The sequence below is a fragment of the Prionailurus bengalensis genome, chromosome D1 (genome assembly GCF_016509475.1).
Source record: "Prionailurus bengalensis isolate Pbe53 chromosome D1, Fcat_Pben_1.1_paternal_pri, whole genome shotgun sequence".
In the NCBI taxonomy this organism is placed as follows: domain Eukaryota; kingdom Metazoa; phylum Chordata; class Mammalia; order Carnivora; family Felidae; genus Prionailurus; species Prionailurus bengalensis.
In genome coordinates this window covers 37,968,657-37,992,503 of record NC_057346.1, presented here as the reverse complement: position 1 = coordinate 37,992,503, position 23,847 = coordinate 37,968,657, and the positions used below count along the sequence as shown (strand labels likewise).

The 23,847-nt window shown below is 37.7% G+C and overlaps 1 protein-coding gene across 3 annotated transcripts in view; it reads right to left on the bottom strand.

Moving 5' to 3' along the window:
- The window catches only part of MTMR2 (myotubularin related protein 2), a 117,403-nt gene that overhangs the window by 31,466 nt on the left and 62,090 nt on the right, over positions 1–23,847 (bottom strand). For all 3 annotated transcript variants that reach the window (XM_043579890.1, XM_043579891.1, XM_043579893.1), the window contains 5 exons: positions 19,425–19,500; positions 14,402–14,496; positions 14,140–14,250; positions 10,896–10,997; positions 9,468–9,551 (listed from right to left, as the gene is read on the bottom strand). In XM_043579890.1, the coding sequence (XP_043435825.1) occupies positions 9,468–9,551; positions 10,896–10,997; positions 14,140–14,250; positions 14,402–14,496; positions 19,425–19,500 (468 nt within the window). The remainder of the gene's footprint in view (positions 1–9,467; positions 9,552–10,895; positions 10,998–14,139; positions 14,251–14,401; positions 14,497–19,424; positions 19,501–23,847) is intronic.

Below are 23,847 nucleotides of genomic sequence, written 5' to 3'. Positions count from 1 at the left end.
ACTACAGGGAAACAGAGTTCATACCTGCTGTGTCCAAGTAGTAATTCAAACCAATGGTTTTGCTCACCTGCACAGCCAAGCCCGGGGCACGTACACTCTGACCAGGGAACTCAGCAGGGTACAGAACTCCCTAATTTAGATTCTCAAATGAGGAGTTGTGCCAGCCCTAGAATTCAGCTGCCTATAAGAGACTCACTTTAGTCTCAAAGACTCACACAGACTGGGAATGAAAAGATGGGAAAAGACATTGCAAGCAAATGATTTAAAAAAAAAAAAAAAAGCAGGGGTGGGGACCCTGGTTGGCTCAGTCAGTTAAGCATCGGGACTCTTGATCTCAGCGTTGTGAGTTCAAGCCCCACACTGGGTGTGAAGCCTACTTACAAACAAAAAAAAAAAAAGTAAAAAGCAGGGTGACCACACAGGCAAAATAGACTTTAAACTAACAATAGTAAGAAGGAAAAAAAAGTCTTGGTATACTGAGAAAAGGGACAATACATCAAGAAGATAAAACAACTGTAAATATTTACGCATTCAACTTTGGAGCTCCTAAATGTATAAAGTAAATCCTATATGTATAAAGCAAAAACTAACAGAGCAAAGGAGAAATAAACAGTAGTATGGTAACAGTTGGGGATGTCAATACCCCATTGTCAACAATGGATAGATCACCTAGACAGAAAAATCAATAAGGAATCAGTGGATATAAACAACACTATGGTCAAAATGGACCTAACAGGTATACACAGAACACTCTATCCAACAACAGCAGAATATACATCCTCTGAAGTGCACACAGAACACTTTCTACTATAGACCACGTTAGGTCACAAAACACGTCTTAGCAAAATCAATAAGACTAATAAAATCATACCAGGTATCTTCTCTGACCACAGTGTCCTAAAACTAGAAATCAGTAACAAAAGGAAAACTGAAAACTTCACAAACATGAAAAAATTAAGCAACATTCTCCTGGACAACCAATGGGTCAGGGAACAAATTAAAGGGGAAATAAAGTTTATTGAGACAAACAAAAACAAACACAATATACCAGAACTTGCTGGATGTAGCAAAAACACTTCTAAAAGACAAGTTCATAGCAATAAATGCCTACCTTAAAAAGTAAGAAAGATCCCAAATTAACAACCTAAGTCTATATCTTAGTTATACTCTTAGACTAACTAAGGGAAAAAGAGAAAGGGTCTAAATTAACAAAATTATAAATGAAAAAGGAGATATTACAACTGATAGCACAGAAATTCAAATTATGGTAACAGGTTATTATGAAACTAATTGCCAACAAACTGGACCGCTAGAAGAAATGGAAACATTCTCAGACAACTTACCAAAACTAAATCAAGAAGAAACAGATGCTCTGAATAGACCAATTACTAGTAAGGAAATTGAATCAGTAGTTAAAAATCTCTCAATGCAAGGGCGCCTGGATGGCTCTGTCGGTTGAGTGTCCGACTCTTGATTTCAGCTCAGGTTATGATCTCACAGTTTGTGAGTTTGAGCCCTACATGGGGCTCTGTGCTAACAGTGCAGAGCCTCCTTGGGATTTCCCTCTCTCTCTCTCTTTCCCTCTCTCTCTCTCTCTCTCTCTCTGCTCCTACCCCTGCTCACATACTTTCTCTCAAAATAAATAGACAATTTTTTGGGGCGCCTGGGTGGCGCAGTCGGTTAAGCGTCCGACTTCAGCCAGGTCACGATCTCGCGGTCCATGAGTTCAAGCCCCGCGTCGGGCTCTGGGCTGATGGCTCAGAGCCTGGAGCCTGTTTCCAATTCTGTGTCTCCCTCTCTCTCTGCCCCTCCCCCGTTCATGCTCTGTCTCTCTCTGTCCCAAAAATAAATAAACGTTGAAAAAAAAAAATTTTTTTTTAGGGGCGCCTGGGTGGCGCAGTCGGTTAAGCGTCCGACTTCAGCCAGGTCATGATCTCACGGCCCGTGAGTTCGAGCCCCGCGTCGGGCTCTGGGCTGATGGCTCGGAGCCTGGAGCCTGCTTCCGATTCTGTGTCTCCCTCTCTCTCTGCCCCTCCCCCGTTCATGCTCTGTCTCTCTCTGTCCCAAAAATAAATAAACGTTAAAAAAAAAATTTTTTTTTAAAATAAAAAAATAAAAAAAAATTTTTTTAAATAAATAAATAAATAGACAATTTTAAAAAGATCCCTCAAAGGAGAAAAGCCCAAGACCAGAAATGTTAGATCTAATCAATAAATTCAGTGAAGTTGCAAGATACAAAATTAACATACAAAAATCAATAGTGTTTCTATACGATGAGAACGAATTTCCGATAAAACAATAAATAAATCAATGTCATTTACAATAACATCAAAAACAATAAAATACTTAGAAATAAATTTAACTTAAGGAGGTAAAAGATCTCTACTCGGAAAACTACAAGACACTGACAAAAAAAAAAAAATTGAACAAAGATGCAAATAAGTGAGAAGGTAGCTTGTGTCTCCAAAAAAGACACCGAATAGCCAAAGAAATCCTGAGAAAGAAGGACAAAGCCAGAGTTGTTACACTTCCTGATTTTGAGCTATACTATAAAGCCACAGTTATCAAAACAGATTCACATTAAAACAGACAAATACAACTAATGGAACAGAATCAAGAGCCTAGAAATAAACTCACACATAGATAGTCAACTAATATTTGACAAGGGAGCAAAGAACTCAATGGAGCAGGGACAATCTCTTCAATCAATGGTGCCAGGATAATTTGATATTCACATGTAAAAGAATGAAACTGGACCCACGTATAACATCACTCACCAAAATTAACTCAAAATGGATTAGACTTAAATGTAATACCTGAAACCATGAAAATATAGGAATAGAGAGTTCCTTGACACGGACCTCAGCAACAATTTTTTGGATAGGACACCAAAAGCACAAGAAACAAATAAAAAACAAAAGGGACTACATCAAATTAAAAATTTTCTGCACAGCAAAAGAAATCATCAACAAAGTGAGAAGACAACCTATAGTTTGGGAAAAAATATTTGTAAACCGTGTACCTGATAAGGGGTTAATATCCAAAATATATAAAGAACTCATGCAATACACCAAATCGCTACATTGTACACCTAAAACTAATGTAACACTGTATGTCAACTATACTCAAAAAAAAAAAAAAAGTCTCGTGTATATATACAAGGCCAACAGATACGTGAAAAAAAAAAAAAAAAAAGAGGTTAGAGTGGGAGAGAGCCAAAGCATAAGAGGCTCTTAAAAACTGAGAACAAACTGAGGGTTGATAGGGGGTGGGAGGGAGGAGAGGGTAGGTGATGGGTATTGAAGAGAGCATCTTTTGGGATGAGCACTGGGTGTTGTATGGAAACCAATTTGACAGTAAATTTTATATATTAAAAAAATAAATAAAAGCGATTATGATATAAAAAAAAGATTCTCAATATAGTCATTAGGTAAATGCAAATTAAAGCTACAATGAGATATCTCCTCACATCTGTCAGAGTGGCTGTTATCCAGAAAAACAAAAACAAAAACAAAAACATGAGACAGCAAATGCTGGTGTCGTGAAGAAAGAAAACCCTATTGGTGGGATTGTAAAGTGCCTCAGCCACTATGGAAAACAGTATGGATGATGCTCAAAAAATCAAAAACAGAACTATGATAGGATCCAGCAATTCCACTTCTGGGAATATATCCAAAGGAAACAAAAACAGCAACTTGAAAAGATACCTGCACCCCCATGTTCATAACAGCATTATTTAAAATAGCCAAGACATGGAAACAACCTAAATGTCTACTGGTGGATAAATGGGTAAAGAAGCTGTGGTATACTTATACAATGGAATATTATCCAGCCATAAAAAGCAAGGAAATCTTACCATTTGTAACAACATGGAAGGACCTTGAGGGTATCATGCCAAGTGAAAGAAGTCAAACAGAAAAAAATAAATACTATATGATCTCCCTTACAGGTGGAATATTTAAAAAAAGAAAAAAAAACTCATAGCAAAGGACAGAAAAAGAGAACAGACTTGTGGTTCCCAGAGCCACAGGGTGGGGAAAGGGAAACTGAAGGAAAGCGGTCAGGTGGTAAAAAGGTATAACTTCCATTACAAGGCAGATAAATACTAGGGATGTAATGTACAACATGACGACTACAGCTAACACTGCTGTATGATATACAAGGAAAGTTGCTGAGGGTAAATCCAATGCGTTCTCCTCATAAGAAAAAAAAAATTTTCCCCTTTTTTCTTTTTTTTAATTCTGTCTATTGTGACAAGATGGATGTTAGCTGAACCTATTCTGGTAATCATGTCACAATATGTGTAAATCAAACCATCATGCTGTGCACTTTAAACTTGTATGGTGATGTATGTCAATTATTTCTCAATAAAACTGTAAAAGAAATTCCTTTATGGGACTTAGCAAAGGCCTTCATCTTCCCACTTTCTCCACACTGATGTCTTGCCCCTCCAAACTCTAGTCTAGCCTGCACCAAATACTTTTAGTTCCCAAACGGCCTCATATTCTCTCACTGGAGTACCTGCTTTATCAGTCACTGAATTCATCACTGTGTACTTTAATTGTTAGTTTACTTCTTTGAATCCTCCATTAAATATATGCTCTTTGCAAGTCAGGATTGTATCTTCCTGTTTCAAAGACTTAGCCACTAGTATATAGTAGTGCTGTATAAATTTGATAAATGGATGGATGAATGAGTGAAGGAAGGAAGGAATGTATTAATGGATAAATTAATGAACCAAAAGGAAGCCTTCATAAGAAGCAAAATTGGCTTTTGAAGTTTTCTTAGAAAATATGGATTGAGAGCTAAGAGGGTTGGATCACCTAAAAGCATACATCACCTGAGATCCTAATGTACCACTCCCAACCCAGGTAGGTACTCCCATCTGTCAATCCATTCGCACATCCTTAAAGAAAACCACTCTCACAGAGAACGACTGTTACCAGTACGTAACATGCTTCAGGAAATTGTCAGAGTGGGGGTGGAACCACTGACTTACATTACATATGTTACATTAATTACATTTATGACTATAGTCTTCCTCATTCTTAGATAAGTTGACACACCTATCTCCACTACAGGAATTCGCTTCCAAACCAAAAAGTGGAGTTGGCTAGTCAGCATACACTCTTTGTAGACAGTACTAAAGACACACCGACAAGTATTGATTTTGGCATACATGTTTATACTCTCCTTGCAAATCACTGCCCTTCAGTTAATGTTCCCATTTATCAGAGTCAAGTTACAACTAAATTAACTGAATTATAGCTTTCCTTAGTTATATATATTCCAGTTCTGAGGATAAATTCTGTTTTCCTTGACTGGATTTGAATGTCTTCCAAATTTGTTAAGCAATACATCTACCCTATGATTGAATATTCCTGCAGAAGACCCATGTTCATTTATTTAATACTGATTTCTACTGTTTTAGCAACTGATGATTTTTCTTGACCTTATCCACAAATTTCAAGGTTCCTCTGTATAATCACTACGAGCACCAAGAGTAGATTAGGGGGGCCTCGGTGGCTTAGTCAGTTAAGTGTCTGACTCTTGGTTTCAGCTCAGGTCATAATCTTGCAGTTTGAGAGTGTGAGCCCTGCATTAGGCTCTGCACTGGCAGTGTAGAGCCTGCTTAGGATTCTCTCTCTCCTTCTCTCTCTCCTGTCCCCAATTCGCACTGTCTCTCTCAAAATAAGTAAATACAACTTTCTAAAAAAAGAGTAAATTTGGGGCTCCTGGGTGGCTTAGTTGGTTAAGCATCCCACTTTAGCTCAGGTCATGATGTCTTGGTTTGTTCATTCGAGTCACGTCGGGCTGTCTGCTGTCAGTGCAAAGCCTGCTTCAGATCCTGTTTCCCTCTCTCTGCCCCTCCCCTGTTCATGCGTTCTCTCTCTTAAAAAAAATAAATATTTATTTTTTTTTAATTTTTTAATATGAAATTTATTGTCAAATTGGTTTCCATACAACACTCAGTGCTCATCCCAACAGGTGCCCTCCTTAATACCCATCACCCACCCTCCCACCCCCCATCAACCCTCAGTTTGTTCTCAGTTTTTAAGAGTCTCTTATGGTTTTGGCTCCCTCCCTCTCCAACCTTTTTTTTTTTTCCTTCCCCTCCCCCATGGTCTTCTGTTAAGTTTCCCAGGATAAATATAAGAGTGAAAACATATGGTATCTGTCTTTCTCTGTATGACTTCTTTCACTTAGCATAACAAATATTTTTTTTAAAAGAGTAAATTAAAGAGGGGTGCCTGGCTGGCTCAGGTGGTTAAGTGTCCAACTCTTGATTTTGGCTCAGGTCATGATCTCTTGATTCATGAGATTGAGCCCCACATCAGGCTCTGCACTGACAGCATAGAGCTTCCTTGGGATTCTCTCTCTCCTGTTTTCTCTGCTCCTGCCCTGCTCATGCTCACTCTCTCTGTCAAAATAAATAAACTTAAAAAAAAAAAGAGTAAACTAAAGAAACGTCCTCTTACGTAACAAGTTTAAACAGTTGTTAATAGGTTTGTCCATTAAAAATAATGTATAATTAGCACTATAATGTATAGGTCTACAGAATTAATATGGCTTTTCTTTCATGTTTTAGCAGCCTCACACAATGAATCTAAGCAGTCATGATTTCTTTTTTTAAAGCTTTACAATGTAATAAATACAATAATAATCATTTGAGTAGATTTCTTTGATTCATAAAATATCTTCCTGTATATTAACAATCCTTCAAACATTCCTATAAATGAGTTCCTATGACCAAGTAAAAAATAAAAGCACTCTGACATGAACGACTCATTCCAGAGCACATACCTAAGAATGAGGGCAAAGTAAGAGCTAGAGATAGGATTCAAACTCAGTCTTCTAAATGCTCTGGAATTCGTGGTAATAGTTGTACACCTCTGGGCGTATGCTAAAAACCAGCGGAGGGACGCCTGGGTGGCTCAGTCGGTTAAGCGTCTGACTCTCTCTTGATTTCGGCTCAGTCATGGTTTCGTGGTTTGTGAGTTCTGGCCCCGCATCAGGCTCTGTGCTGACAGCTCAGAGCCTGGAGCCTGCTTTCGGATTTTGTGTCTCCCTCTCTCTCTGTCCCTCCCCTGCTCACATTCTTTCTCTAAAATAAATAAATAAATAAATAAATAAATAAATAAATAAATAAATATTAAAAAACAAGTTTAAAAAACAGTGGACTGTACACTTTAAAGTGGTAAATTTTATGGAATATGAATTATACCTCAACTTGAAAGAAAAAAAGAAGAGGGAGGTCTGTGTGTTCTGAGATGGTATGATCTCCAAAACACATTAAGTGAAAAAGAAAGGTACAGAACAGTGTGCACAGTGAGCTGTTATCTGCTTAAAAAAATAATGCACACATATACTCAGGCTTTGCAGGCATAAGATCTCTGAGAGAATACACAGGCAACCAGTAACTTTATTTCCTAACGGGAGAGGAGCTGGGGTGGCTGAGGGACAAGGCTGTCCTGGAAGGGAAACCTACCTTTCAATAGACCCTTTTGAACTTTTGAATTCTATGCAGGGTGCAAGGGTTACCATTTTAAATCTTTTTTAATTGAAAAGGGATACTCTGATGTTTCATCTTTAGTCTTAAGGTTTCTATTAAAGTATTATTTTCATTTTCTCCTATCATAAACTTAATATACACCAAAATAAACCCCAAAACCTGAATCTTCTAACTACAAAAAATGCAGTGTTATTTATAGTATGATTTGGCTTAGTTGACTCAGAGACAAAGTATCTAACTCTTTAAGAAAAAAAAAAAGTCAAAAATTCACCCAGTAAGTCAAAGATCATAAAGCATCTATATCATTTAATGTAGAGACTCTATTCTGACTGCCACACTTCCTCATCTTATAATTAGGGTATAACTGTTCATTTACTCTTTAACTTATTTTTTTCTGTTAATAACACTTCTTTTCTGTAGCCACAGGTCTCCCACCTGCTTTCCAAAGTTCTATGTTGGTGCTACTAGAACAGATGGCAATTTCTGCCCAGATCCCCACAGAATATTCCTCATTTTGACCATACCAAGGACATTGGTTAGATTTTCTGGTTGCTTTCCCACCCAGTTCTGACACTGACTTTTTGAAGTGGCAAATATCTTGCAATGTTACTTGTAGACTCTTGATTTTTAATTGATCCATTTATTGTGTATTCTGCTTCATACTCTGCCAAGCTGCTGGCTTTAAAACTGAATAAGAAATTTTCGATTTTACTGGCCACATGCTACTGAGCAACAAACTGCGCTTCAAACCACTGGGTGTCTTTAGTTCTCTAGTGGTGTGAAGGGTTTTTACTCTCCTTGCTTTGTGAAACACACTTCAGTCAACTGGAAGCTTTATAATTCAAATGAAATGTCTGAAATCTAAAGACAAAATCAGTTTATTTTCATATCTGAATTCTAGAAAAACTGAGTATCAGATCTAATGATTACCAAAGAAACAATCAATGTCTCTGAACTTAAATTCTCAAGAAAGCACAGTGAACATGGGCAAAGTTAAAAATAAAGACTATTGTAGGGAGAGTTTAAATAGTCAGTTTAAGGGCTCTGGGAAGTGGTGGGTCGAGAAAGAAGAGGGAGAATGATAGACTGTGCTGCAGATTTCCAGACATTTCCAGACTGAATTCTGCTTTCATCTCTTGCTGTGGTGAATCCCACCAACAGGTTTTCTAATATTAAACCAACTCATCTTAGTCACGATGTATTATCTCTTTGGTATACTATCACATTTGATATGTTAACATTTTATGTAGACGTGTGTCCTCTATGAAGATCTAAAACTTCTAAAATTTCATGGGGAGCTAAGCTGTAAGGAGAACTACTATAAAAGTTTTTAGAATTATGTTATAGGATATCCAAAAGAGAAGAATATGTGTGAATAATGTTGAATGGCATATAAGAATATCAAAATGTAAACATATTTACCATTTAATTTTTACCATTATTAACCATTGTTTAAACAAGCTGATTTACTTGTAAGGTCTTAGGTGGACAAGAAAAGATTTCTAAAAGAACTCTGTCTCAAACTGAGTTTGGCATTGTCTCAACCCAGTTTTTTTTTTTTTTTAATTTTTTTTTTTTAACGTTTTTATTTATTTTTGAGACAGAGAGAGACAGAGCATGAACAGGGGAGGGTCAGCAAGAGGGAGACACAGAATCTGAAACAGGCTCCAGGCTCTGAGCTGTCAGCACAGAGCCCGATGCGGGGCTTGAACTCACAGACCACGAGATCATGACCTGAGCCGAAGTCGGCCGCTTAACCGACTGAGCCACCCAGGCGCCCCTCAACCCAGTTTAAAGAAACTGAAAGCAGACAAGAAATCAGGATTAGGCTTCATTGAAAGAACAACAGTAAAACCCATACAACTTACATAAAGCTATTTATGTCTACCTTTAAGCTTTGTGTTCTAATGAAAATAATCCATAACATTAAAATTGAAAGAAAAAAAGTACATACCTGCCTTCTATACTCTAAAAGAGAGTCATATAGCTTCCACCCATTTTCAGGGAATACTTCTTTGTATTCAAAAGCAAAAAGAGGCTACAAAACAGTAAACAGAGTTAATAGCTAAAAAAAAAAAAAAAAAGACATTTAAGGAGATAATCAGAAATATATCCTTATCATACCCAAAGTTTTCATTTACTCATCTGTAAGGATGTTTTGTATTGGTGTCCTATTTCATATTGCTGTTTTAGCTCTTGTTTTATAATTTTGAAAATATATTGTTTTTTTCATATTTTTCAAACATATAGAAAAGCACAGAGGCCCACCACCAAGACTTATCAAATGCTAACATATCACCGTATTTCCTTCAGATATCAGCTGCTTAGGTTTTCTTCTAAATAATGAAAGACTTTACATAACAAAAGACATCTTCTGATATAATTAATCTGTTTGACATCCCAGATGTCAGCAGTTAGGCAGCCGAAGTTGATGCTACATTTTCTAAAACATACTGAACGTATTATTTCTTGGCATACAATCGGTATACCAAAAAAGAAAACTTATCATTTAAATAGACAGAATGACAGAAACAACTATGATGAAAAACATTCAAAGGAGACTCAAAAGACCAGTACTGATTCCAATTTTACTCCCTACTAGCTGTGCCCTTGAGGTAACTGCCTACCTGTTCCTGGCTTCAACTCCAAAATAGGGATAAATAATATTTGCCACCCAACCTGGGGCTACACCCACCATGGAAGCTGGGTTATGTAACATAAATGAGGAAGCCTAACATCATGACTAGCAGATAGCAGGAGCTCAGCTAAGTATTTGTCCACCCTTTCCTCCTAAAATTGGTAGACTTAACTCTCAGCTCCTAATTAAAAAAGATTTCAGGGACGCCTAGATGGCTCAGTCGGTCAAGCGTCCGACTACCTGACTTTGGCTGAGATTATGATCTCACAGTGTGTGAGATGGAGCCCCGTATTGAGCTCTGTGTTGACAGTGCAGAGCCTGCTTGGGACTCTCTCTCTCTGCCCTTCTCCATCCCTCAAAATAAATAAACAAACCAAAAAAACAAAAACAAAAACAAAAACAAAAAAAATACAAAAAACAAAAACAAACAAAAAGATTTCAAATCCTAATGAAGACCACAGACAGCTTTTCATCATGGGAATGCCCTGGATAGAAAGATCATATAATTATAGAATGTCAGGGGGCAGACACTGACCTCAGAAATCAGCTAGTCCAGCTTCCTCATTTCATACCAAAAAAGAACTATTCCAAGAGATTAGGTTAAACCTAAATTATGCATTTGGTTTAATGGCAAAGTAGGATCGTAAATGTAGTTTCTAGGTAGCTTAGACAAGTTTCTTTATAGTACTCCAAAAATTATAATACACACTTTTCTAAGATAAAGAAAAAAAAAAAACACCTTACCAGGTTATTCGAGACAGGAAATGCATATTTCATTAGATTCTCAAATATGGATCTTCTTGTCCGCCCTTCAGGTTTATGAGCGAACCGTAAGTTCCGAATATCCTAGAAAAGATTTAGGATCCAAGTCATCTGTAATTGTTCACCTTTTATTGAACAAACACATAAGGTAACTGGGAACTATCTTGTAAAATGTTAAGACCTGTGAATGTGGGATACAAAAATAGGACAAGAGCTCCTGGAGACAGGGAAATCACAATGCCTTATTGAAAGAAATATTCAAAACCACAAGGTACTCTAATTTCCAGGCTATTGTGCCTACTCATCTATTTATTTAAAGTTCTTTAACAATGTTTATAACTTTCCATAATGTTCTTATATATCTTTCATTTTATTCAGAGGACAGAAATTTTATTTCTGTGTATTTACTCAAGATAAGCCAGTAAAGGAGACAGCATCTGATGCAGGCACTAGAGATAAAAGATATTATATCTGAAATTTACTATGACTGATACACAGCTCACGTATGTCCTTCCCCTGTGAAAACCCATTTTGTCATCAATTTCCCTATTAAAAACCTGATTAGCTCTTGTTATATTTCATAAGTATCTTCATTCCCATTATGCCTAGTGATGACTTTCCTATTTATGACCCCTTCCCAGGACTCATTTTCATTGGATCTTTGTAAGCTTCCTGCTATTAGACTGATAGAATCAAACTCTGCCTAAATCTCCTTGTCTACTCCATGTCCAAGTTCTTTAACCATCTCCTAACAGGTGAATTCTCAATTGTTTGGTTGATATCATGCGGGCTCTAGAGTCAGATCTAAAGACCAAGGAGGCTCCCGTTTCTGTTATTTGTCCTCAAGCAATTTTCTGTGCTCGGGCTGAACACAGATATTCATGTTCTGGTTTACTGGCATCTTAACTGCACTAAGAAAAACTTGGGGATTAAGAATACTTTCAAACAACCCATTTTATTTAGGTGTTTTATAATCTAGGCAGAATTCAAACTATACCCAATCCTGTAAAACTGAATACAGAGACTACACTACAATGCACTTGCAGTACATGAATGAGTAGAACATTTTATTAGAAATCTGACCCACAACTAGGATACTAGTTCTACCATATTATAAAACAAACATGTATGGAAATCTAAGCTGATACCTTGTTTTTCTTCAGTAAAAATCTTTACCACTAGTAGAAATATTCAGAATCGCTCTGTCAACCACACAGCTATCTAAAAGTACCACAGCCGGGAGCCTACAAATTTACTCTATTTACTGTTATATTACAGAAAAGTGACCAGGAGACAACATGCCTGACACATGGTTGAAAGCTAAACATGCCTGACACATGGTTGAAAGCTACTGCACTCTTCGATCCCTCCTGACTACAGTGGAAAAGCATAGAGGCGCCTAGGTGGCTCAGTCGGTTAAGTGGCTGACTTCGGCTCAGGTCATGATCTCACAGTTGGTGAGTTCAAGCTCCACGTGGGACTCTGTGCTGGAAGCTCAGAGCCTGGAGCCTACTTCAGATTCTGTGTCTCCCCCTCTCTCTACCCCTCCCCTGCTCACGCTCTGTGTCTCTCTGTCTCTCAATAATAAATAAACGTTAAATTAAAAAAAAAAACAGTGGAAAAGCATAAAAATAATTATTAAGTCATTACTTTTATTACTAGATACACAAAACTTCTAAGAATAGCATAAGAAAGGAACTTGCTTTTACTCTTGGCACTGGCAGAAGAACCAAAGAAAAATTAAGGCGATCTAGAATTGACATGCGCACAGGTATTAATTAGACCACATTGAGAACAGCAACCAAAGAAGTGGCACCTGATATGAAAGATCTATGACTGAATGGAATGGTGAAAATCTAAAAGTCTAAGTTTCATTCAAATATCAATGCATTTAAAAAATACAAGTTAGACATCATCAGGGAAATGCAAATCAAAACCAAAATGAGATATCACCTCACACCTGTCAGAATGACTATAATCAAAAACTCAAGAAATAAGTGTTGACGAGGATGCAGAGAAAAAGGAACCCTCGTGCCCTGTTGGTGGGAATGCAAACTGGTGCAGCCACAGTGAAGACAGTGTGAAGGCTCCTCAAAAAATTAAAACTAGAACTACCCTCAGATCATAATCGTATTACTGAGTGTTTACCCAAAGAATACAAAAACACTAGTTCAAATGGACATGCACCCCTATGTTTACTGCAGCATTTTGTACAATAGCTAAACCACAGAAGCAGCCCAAGTGTCCACTGGTAGATGAATGGATAAAGAAGATGAGTTGTGTGTGTGTGTGTGTGTGTATGTTGTGTGTGTATGTGTGCATGTATACATTATTCAGTGTTAAAAATGAATGCGATCTTGCCATTTGCAACAACCTAGATGGATCCAGAAAGTATAATGCTAAAAGAAACACCATACGATATCACTCATATATGGAATTTAAGAAACAAAATAAATGAACAAAAAAAAAAAATAGAGAGAAACAAACCGAAAAACAGGCTCTTAATTATGGAGAACAAACTCCTGGTTACCAGTGGGGGGGGGGGGGTGTAAAACAGGTGAAGGGGATTAAGAGTACACTTATGATGAGCACTGAGTAAAATATGGAACTGCTACATCACTGTATTGTCCACCTGAAACAAATACAACACTGTATGTTAACAACACTGGAATTAAATTTTTTTTAAAAGATAAATATGATAGGTAAATGCTCTGAGTTAGAGAACATTCATGGCAAAGGAAAATACGGGGACAAAAATAAAACAGAGCCAACCATGAGGAGAAAAAAAGGATAGGAGTTAGATAAGAAAATAGAGAAGGTCTATAATGTCAAGTTTTTCACACCATCTTTTCAGAAGCAGAAAAACTGTGAGACTGGAACGACAGGTGATGACGAATACATCAGAGCTGGCTCTTCCAGTACGAAGGCTCACCCCTAGGCTTCTGTAAATTAAAGGTAATCATTTCTATCATCCCTACTTCAGGATTTTTTGAGGCTCAACATGAAATAATCAATGTCAAAGTCACTTGTATTGGGTCCAAAAGAATTCAAGCCTAATTCATAAGAGACTACCTTTAATACTCCTAATTGTTGTTTTTGTCTTCTAGAATGATGTTTCAGCATGAAATCTATTTGACAGTCTGGAAACCAGTTTCTACACACAGGTTCTATTTAATAGAAAGCTTTTCAAACCAAATAAAAATTGCACAAATATTATAACATTTACCTTACACACAGTCTCTAGTCCATAAGAATTTTCACCTCGACTAGAAGCACCACCAATTTTTTCTACTCTACTTATCACACCAAGAGAGGCATCTAAAACAAATGGGGGATCCTAAAGGAAGGAAAGAAAACAGCAATTAAAATGGAACAATTGATATAATGATCGTAATTAGAAATGCTTTAATTAAAAATGATCAAAAATGGACAAAACTACAAACCACACACAGAAGTACATGTAAAAAATCTAGTCCAACCAGTCTTACCCGTTCCATGCTTTTAAAATATAACCTGTAATTCGTGACAGTCAGAGTTCCTCGTACAGCACCAGTGAATGGACATATATAAGTCACATCTTTGGCTGCAAAAGCAAAGAGTCCACAGTTTACCATACATTGTGCACTTTTAAACACTGCGCTCTCATCTTTTCACAAGTAAAATAATTCTGATTGCTATTTTAACCTGGGCTCAAAAATCACAGAATCAGTGACTCAAACAGAACTCAGAGGTCAAATCCAAGCTTCCGACCACATACCAGTCTGGGGAAGGGATGCAGAGTAAGTGGGAAGGACTGAAGAGGCAGAGAAAACACTTGCCCTTAGACAGAAGAGCAGGCTAGCTCCCCGCTGGATAAAGTTCTGTGTGGGAGTTGGAGTCGTGGCTGAAGGGTGATAGTGATGGTGGTTAACAAATGGAAATGTCTCAGGCCACAGACACCAGTCATCTTATAGTTTCTAGATCACCTCCCCAATCTGCTGGGCTTCTGGTCAGTCTAATTTATCAACATCCCTCCGAAAATACATCTGGAAGATCGAATACCAGAAACTCCTGACCTGATTATGTTTACAGGGAAAATACTGTAGGAGAAATGCAATGTATTTGAAATATAATTTCTTAGAAAAATAACAGAATAAGAGGACGTTGTATTTCTGACCAAGCTACTGATGTCAAACTTTGTAGAGAAATAATCACAAGCATTGTTCTATTACATGATTAACGATAAATCTACACAGCGTTATGCTTTTTTAAACATCCATTAATGAAGCAGGATAACTCAGCTACCACTAGCTCAAAATAATATTTAATATGGTAGAGTTCATAATGCCCACTATGAGCTTTTTTACATCTTAAAATATTCATAAATCCCTGTGATGTCATTATAGCAGCCAATGAGCAAACAGAGGAATATCTTCATCACTCCAAGAAAGTAAGGCACAAGCAACAGCAACAAATTGCTAAGAATTGTCCAAGGGGCTTTGGGAGAACTTAGGGACATAAAATACGTATTAATATGGTATTGCAACTTCCTGACTTGGCTTTTTACTCACCACTTTGGAGGACTGAATGCTTTGTATGGAATCTGAAATGAGACTGACCTTACAACAAACATTTCTAACCTTCAAAATAGTTCCCTTGGGAATGTTCAAGTATGAGCTACATTTTTTAAATCACTGTTTCTAATGCATGCTTCATTTAGAGGGAAGCTTTTAAAATTAAATAAACCCATCATTAAGGAAAGATACATAAACTTGCCTTCCATACATTTTCTTGCCCTTATAAATTTTTACCTCAATGAGAAAAGCTTTACTCAATGCTACTAAAACATTTCTGGATTCTTTCCAGACCAAGTTTCTTTACTCACACAAGAAAATCAATCTCATTATTCTATATGCTACTGCAAGATATGTCCAATGTTTTTGTTACACCTTACCCTTTATTCTAAAACCATGCATAAATTCATGAAAGTACTTCCAAAATTGTAAGCAGTATACATACACAAAGCGTTTCTATCTATGTTACTATTATCATCAGTCATTAGGTTCTGCTTCGTTCTGCCCACTTTATTGTTCCTCCTCAGGCTGGTGGCAGCTAAGTCACAATGAAGAGAGAATTTATGCCTATCAGGGTCTGTACCAAGTAGATGAGAGATTATGACCAGGAACCATTCCAGAGAAAATGACAATAGTAACAACCAGCATGGATGGCTTAGCACTGCATAGTTTATAAAGTATTTTTCACCTGTGGACTTCCTTTAACCTTCCTAATAAACCTTGCATATGAGACCTATAATTACACTTACAAAGTTTAGATGAGAGTACCGGGGCTCAGAGAATAGCCTAACGTTTCAGAACTAGTAACTAAGATTAAGACTTGAATGAGGTTCCTCTGACTACAAATTCGAATCTCTTTCCATCACGTCATGCAAAGCTAAACCACTAATATAGCGTAATCTGACTCCCGTGTTAAAGGTTGAAAGGTTGTAGTCTGGAGTTATCTCTACTCCTGATACACCCAGGCCACAATACTCTGATATTGTTACCACCTTAAAGCATTCAGGTGATGTTCCTAACACTACTCTAACTTTTAAAAAATTAAACTGCAGATTTATATTAGACCAACTAAAAATCAAATGCCTTATCTACATGGATTAACATATTCTAGGTTACTCTAGCCTTACACTTTATATTAAACATAAATTTTTCACATAAGTCTACATAGATTATTTTGAATCAGAATATTTAATAGATTAGGTATTCCTCTGAATTTTGCAACACTAATCCCACCTAGTCGTACTGAGAGATTAGATTTACCAACCCTCTCAAATTTTCACCGAGTTCACAGAGGAAAGACCCATAATAGTTTCTGTGAGGTGAGCTAAAGTGACCTTGAGAATACATATTATAAGGATATAAAATATACACAAATGTAATATATGAGAGCATGCTATCTGTACAGAAAGAGAGGCACACAAACATACTCTAAGTAATACATCGAAGGGGAAATCCATCCAGCTGGAGGATCAGAAAACATCGAAACATCGAACATGGAAAACATGTTCCAGGAACATCGGCATGGGAGTTGTGCCCCAGTGACAGGTATCCTTTAGGTGGGTAGAGAAAGAGAGATGGCGCTCAATGCAGAGGAAGAAATGAACCCAAGATACAGAAGTGGAGAAGGAAAGTACTTTTGGGGAAAAAGGTAAATATACAGTCTGGCTCTCTCTACAGTGATACACTGTATCACACACTCTTCAGTCTGCAAGTTCCCTCCTGGGTTCCTCTTCTACCAAGTATTGTAAACTATTTACTAAAGCCATGTTCTTGGCTCCCTCCTCACTATATGCTCCAAAGGTTAATTTCCTCCTCTCACTTTGAATGGGTATCTATGTTCTGATGATTCAAATCTGGACTTCCAGTCCTGAACTCTCTCTTAAGCTCCTAAGATATCTCCACTTAATACCTTCACTTGAAGTTTCTCAAAGGTACCTGAAATTCAATATGCACATGTATGACATCAATGACTCAGGACAGTTGAGAGAAAAAGAGAAATTCAAGAAATTCTTAGAAATTGAGTTCTCTGGATCTCACTGGATGTCAGAGTTCAGAAAAAAAATAGTAGTCCAGGATGATATATTGAGATTTCTGCTTTGAATGAATGGACAACTGGTCTTAGCACTAACAGAGGGAGAGAAGAAAAGAAAAGGAGTAAATTTAGGGATAGAGGTGATGATTTCAGTTTGGGAGATGCTGGGTATAAAGGACATCTATAGGATATCCAAGGGCATGTATATAGGACACAGGCATTTGTTTATATGCATTAGGAGAGAAGTTCACACTAAAAACAACACATTTTAGAGTCATCAGTAAATATATGGTAGGTAGAGCTACTAATTTAGATATGGTCAACCAAAAAGAGCAGGTAAGAGGAAAAAGGGAAACAGATCAAGGACAAAGTCCTAAAGGAGTATCGCTATTTAAAGGAACAGAAGCCAACGAGAGTTGGAGTGGTAACTTCAGAGTCTTTGATAAGGTTATTTATCACAGTGGAAATAGCATGTACTTCAGGCTCAGAAGAGCAAAACACTGTCAGTCATAAGACTAGCTGTAACATTACTAGCTATGTAATCTCCCTATGCCTTAGTTTCCTCATCTACAAAATGGGATTAACGTCTTTCTCAGAAGATGTGAGGACGCTCACATGAGACAGTGGGCATTCAATAATGATAACCATTCTTATTATGTAATGTCCAATGCTGATAACATAGAATACTAACTTAGCTCAGCAGAACAAGAACTTAGGGCATACGCGAGGCTGAGCAGGGAGCAAAAAAGAAACTGGGGAGGTATTCAATCAAGAGTTAAAAGCAAAAAGAAACATGTATCTTGCAAGAGCGAAGGAACTAAATGTAGGGTAGGCAAGCCTTTTGACTTTCTTATTTTTACACGAGGGAATGACACCTCGCCAGGATAAATTAAGCATTTATTAAGTCCTTTTAAAAACTATAATTGATAATAAAATGAAAGGTGGTGTTTCATTGGCTAGGAAACCATTTACTTTATTCTCTTAATTAATTACTTCTTATTTCAAGAGCGATGGTATTTTGTAGATTACCACACACATGTCATAAAGTAAAAGCCTGAGTACCAAAAAACAAAACAAAACAAAATTAAATGCTTGTTTCCAGTCCACACAATACGTTGAGGCTTAGTTCTTTAGGATGCAAAAGAAAAGCAGCCATAGGCAAAAGGTTTGCTTTGCAATGGAGATGAGATATTTTCATCCAAAACTCAGCCTAAGTTTATTCAGAGTAGAAAAAATAAAGGAAGCAGAAAGAACGTGTTTTGAGAAAAATTACTTGCACAAAGTGACAAGTCAATGTTTTATCTAGGCAAGCCAATATCTTACTGCAGTCATTTAAAATAATGAAGCTTTCTTTAAAAAATTCTGCGACAGGGAGCGCCTGGGTGGCTCAGTCAGTTGGGTGGCCAACTACAGCTCAGGTCATGATCTCTTGGTCTGTGAGTTCAAGCCCCGTTGGGCTCTGTGCTGACAGCTCAGAGCCTGGAGCCTGCTTCGGATTCTGTGTCTCCCTCTCTCTCTGCCCCTTCCCTGCTCTTTGTCTCTCTCTCTGTCTCTCTCTCTCTCTCTCTCTCAAAACCAATAAACATTAAAAAATATTTTTTTAATTAAAAAAATTAAAAATTTAGTGACAGTTGACAGAAAAAGCCACCTACTTTCAATGAATGTAAAGCAAATGAATGTAAAGAGAAGCAGCAGGGTGTAATTCACTATGTATGTTTCCCAGTAGTCCAAGTATACACATGACCAGTAAGCGTAGTAGATCCAGGCTTACAGGACACACCAAATGCTAGGAAGACTGGCAGTAATGAGTGCAGTCAGACATAAGGTGTCTCGGACAGTGAGGCTGCTCTCTGTACATGGAGAGTATTGAACAGTCTGTATCCTCAGAAAGGAGAAGGAAATTCAACAAAAAATACCATTACAGACCCATGTCTTTAATATTTTCTCCTGGAAGCAAGGGTGGTTCTTCCATTTCTGCTAATTTGTTAGATTCCCTCAGGACCTGGAACGGAAAGGGGAGGAGGGAGCAAGAAAAGAAACATGTTTTATTCAAAGGCCAATTTTTCACACTGTATCACACACACTACCTGAAATCAAATTACAAAAACTATGGTGCTGGCACGTGCCACACATGAAGCTGCTGTTTTTCTACAGGGCATTTACTGAGTGCCTACTTCATATGAGGTACCATACAAAACAGTTTACGTGTTTTCTCAATGAATCAATCCCACAACAGCCCTATAAGTGTAGGTCTTATTATCCTCATTTCGCAGATGAGGGAAAACAGGCCCGAAGTGACCATTAACTTCTTCAAGGCCACGTGGCTGACAAGTCAGAATCTAGATGTGAATCATAGTTTAGTGGACTGCAAAACCCATGTGCTTTCCATTAAACCACGACCAGGGGCCTTAGTGCATTTAAACTCAGATAATATCAAGGTCTTATGCAGATCTAATGTTTAGAGAATTTGGAAATGATGGCGACAAAGTATCTTGTTGAAAAAGAGGTATTAATATATTACAATCATGACCAACAACTGCTATTGAATAGTTAGCTTACAAAGGATGCTACACTGGATTCGAAGGATGTAAAGATACAGATACACGGTTGCATAATGGATTTATGAAACAAGCAAGACACACACACACACACACACACACACACACAAATTGTCATATGCTAAATATAAATACATCCCCCTAGCTACCACAAGCCTCCCCACCTCCACCTCTTACACTTCTAGACAATAATCTTTATTGTCTCCAATTTTTTAGCTCATGTTAATTCCTCAACATCCCGCAATGTGGTTTTGCCACCTAACCCAATGCTTCCGGGGAATCCACTTTCTTCCCAATAACTTTCTCATTATTATAGATAATGAACATTTCTCAGTCTTTATTTTTATCTCTCAACTACATCTGACCTCATCTAAAACTTGCCTTTTTTTTTTAATGTTTATTTATTTATTTTGGGGGGGGCAGAAAGAGAGGGAGAGAGAGAATCCCAAGCAGGTTCAGTGCTTTCAGCACAGAGCCCAACTCAGGGTTTGAACCCATGAACCATGAAATCATGACCTAAGCCAAGATCAAGAGTCAGATGCTTAACCGACTGAGCCACCCAGGCACCCTAACTTGCCTGCTTCTTGAAAGCACACCATCCTGTTAAACTCTTCCTTCTCTGACCATTCTTTTTCAATAAGCTTTATTTCCCTTTCCCCAACCTTCCCTGTTCTTCAGAGATTTGTCCACACCTCACTTTACTCACTTCCTGATATCTCATACGTTACCTATGGCTTCACCTAACTTCGGTCTATGCTGCCAGCTCAGATTTTTCTTGCACTCTAGGTTCCATTCAACCAACTGCTACTGTTCCTCCCCATCCAGATGTCCCCCAAACACCTTGAACTCCACAGATCTCAAGCTGACCTGTGTTCATACTTCACAAACGACACCAGCATCCATTTCGTTGCCTAAGTCACATCTGGGGGAGGGCTGAGCAGTGGTCTCTGTGCAGACTCAGGCCTTCTGCTTCAACCTTGACTTGTTTCATTAGACTGAGAACCAACACCACTAGAAAAAAGACTCCCAAACACTTTTTAAGTAGCTTTTGACTTTTATTTCCTTTGGTCCAAAAAGCAGATGTAGAGTCTTCAAAAGTAGGTAAAAAGGAAGAGAAAGCAATGTACTGCAGCCACTTTAAAGGTCACCTTCTGCAGGCCCTCAAACTCACTCAGGGCTCTCCTATGCATGAGCTCCTATCTGGCACTTACCACACCATCTACTCTCTTGCTACAGACTCTGAGAGAAGAGGTGTCATATCTTATACACTCTGAATACCGAATAGAAATATAACATGGGCCACATACGTGATTTTTAATTTTCTAGTAGTCACATTAAAAAAGTAAAAAGAGGGGTGCCTGAGTGGCTCAGTCGGTTAAGTGTCTGACTTCAGCTCAGGTCATTATCTCACAGTTGGTGAGTTTGAGCCCCACGTTGGGCTTTGTACTGACAGCCCAGAGCCTGAAGCCTGCATCAGATTCTGTGTCTTTGTCTCTCTCTCTCCCCACTTGCATTCTCTCTCTCAAAAATAAGTAAACATTTAAAAAATTTTAAAGTAAAAAGAAACAGGCAAAACTGATTTTAATAATATCTTTAATTTAATCTGGTAAATAAAAAATAAAATAAAATGACAATAAAAGTATTGTCATTTTTGGCATGTAATATTTTTAAAAGTAGTAGGGGCACCTGGGTGGCTCAGTCAGTTAAGCAACTGACTTCAGCTCAGGTCATGATCTCGCGGTTTGTGAGTTCAAGCCCCGCATCGGGATCTATACTGACAGCTCAGAGCCTGGAACCTGCTTCAGATTCTGTGTCTCCCTCTCTCTCTGTTCCTCGCCTGCTCATTCTCTGTCTCTCTCTGTTTCTCAAAAATAAGTAAATGTTAAAAAGAATTTAAAAATATATTTTTAGAAGTAGTAATGGGACATTTTATATCCTTTTATTCATATTTTTTAATTTTTTTTTACATTCTAGGGTGTATTTTATATTATAGCATATCTCAATCCAGGCCAGCTACATTTCAATCAGCTATATTTCTAGTGGTGCTCATACTGATCAGTACTAACCTAATGAATATAATCTTCCTGATGATCAAGCGTTCTTTAGTTTAAGTAAGGTGCTTAGGGAAGACTAGACAAAAGGGTTAGACATTATTGTCATAGCCCAATGCTCATCTAAGGCCAATAAAGTAGGAACTACAAAGAACAAATTAATTCTGTTTAATAAACGTATAATCTAGGGGCGCCTGGGTGGCGCAGTCGGTTAAGCGTCCGACTTCAGCCAGGTCACGATCTCGCGGCCCGTGAGTTCGAGCCCCGCGTCGGGCTCTGGGCTGATGGCTCGGAGCCTGGAGACTATTTCCGATTCTGTGTCTCCCTCTCTCTCTGCCTCTCCCCCATTCATGCTCTGTCTCTCTCTGTCCCAAAAATAAATAAAAAACGTTGAAAAAAAATTAAAAAAAAAAAACTTATAATCTAACCAAATTAATATTATACTTTTGAAAGTTTAACAGTTTCATAAAGTAACCTTAATGCAATACCCAAAGAACTAAAATATATACACACACATATAATTTTTTATATGCCACATTCTATAACTCCTAAAAGGTCATATTTTTGAATGGCATCTAGTTGCCAGTTCCTGATATAGCATTTTATGAAACCATAAAAAAAAAAAAGGAAAGAATGAAGACAGAAGGAAGGAGAGACAAAGGATGAGGCAATGAAGAAGCAGAAAAACAGGATAAAAAGTTGCAATATGAAAATATATAGACTTCCTGGGTTCAAATCCTGACCATGCCACATGCTAAGAACTCTTGGGCAGAGTGATTGACTCCTCTCTATGCTTCATTTTTCCCATCTATGAAATGATAATAGTCATGGTACCTCACAAAAATGTTAAATGAGTTAATACATTTAAAATATTTATACCAGTGCTGACATATAATATATACTTAAGTGTTTCTATTAATTGTCATAATAAAAATTCAGACCAACAACTGATAAGTGGAATCTGGTAAGAATTTCTAATTATGAAAACAACAGAACTGGATTGAAAGATACAAGTAATAACTAGCACACAGAATACAAAAGAACAAAAATCAAGCATGCTACACATGTGAAAGATCATATGAAATGCTTTATCTTTTGCCCATCATCTAACCACCTGACTTGGAAATACAAATATCGTGTCACTTACAAAGCTGGGCAATAGTTGCTATACTGCACAGGTATACATCCTCGTAGCTGCCACAGTGTTGTTCCCATGACTTACTCTCTTCCTGTATTTCTACACTCAGAAGAACACTGCACACCCCAGAAAATGTGTGTTGTAAACAGAAGTAGAGAGGAAGGCAGTTGTGGCACAGACACACAGTAGTACAGAAGGTGTAAGGTTTGTAAGTAAAGCTTTATCAAGTGAGAGGTGAGACCAGGAACTCATGCAGGCAGTCACGTTGAGAGCCATAGACTCTCTCACTCTTGTTCTGATGAGAATGTCAGAGAACAAGGCAACGAAGGGAAGCAAGTCAAGATCCCATTATCTGCCCAGAAAAGCTGCCCCCAGATGACAGATTTTTAACAGAAGGCATGCCCTAGAGGATATACAAAACAACTCACTTTAGAGCTGAAGATATAAAAAGGAACCCAAGTAAACAGAGCAGGGCCAAGGGCAATCTGGACCCTTTGTTGGCAAACACTGACTATGAACAAATCTACCCTTAAATAGAAGAGAAACAACAGGGCCTAGGGAAAAAAAAAAAAAGATTATTTGACAAGGACAAGGAGTACCAG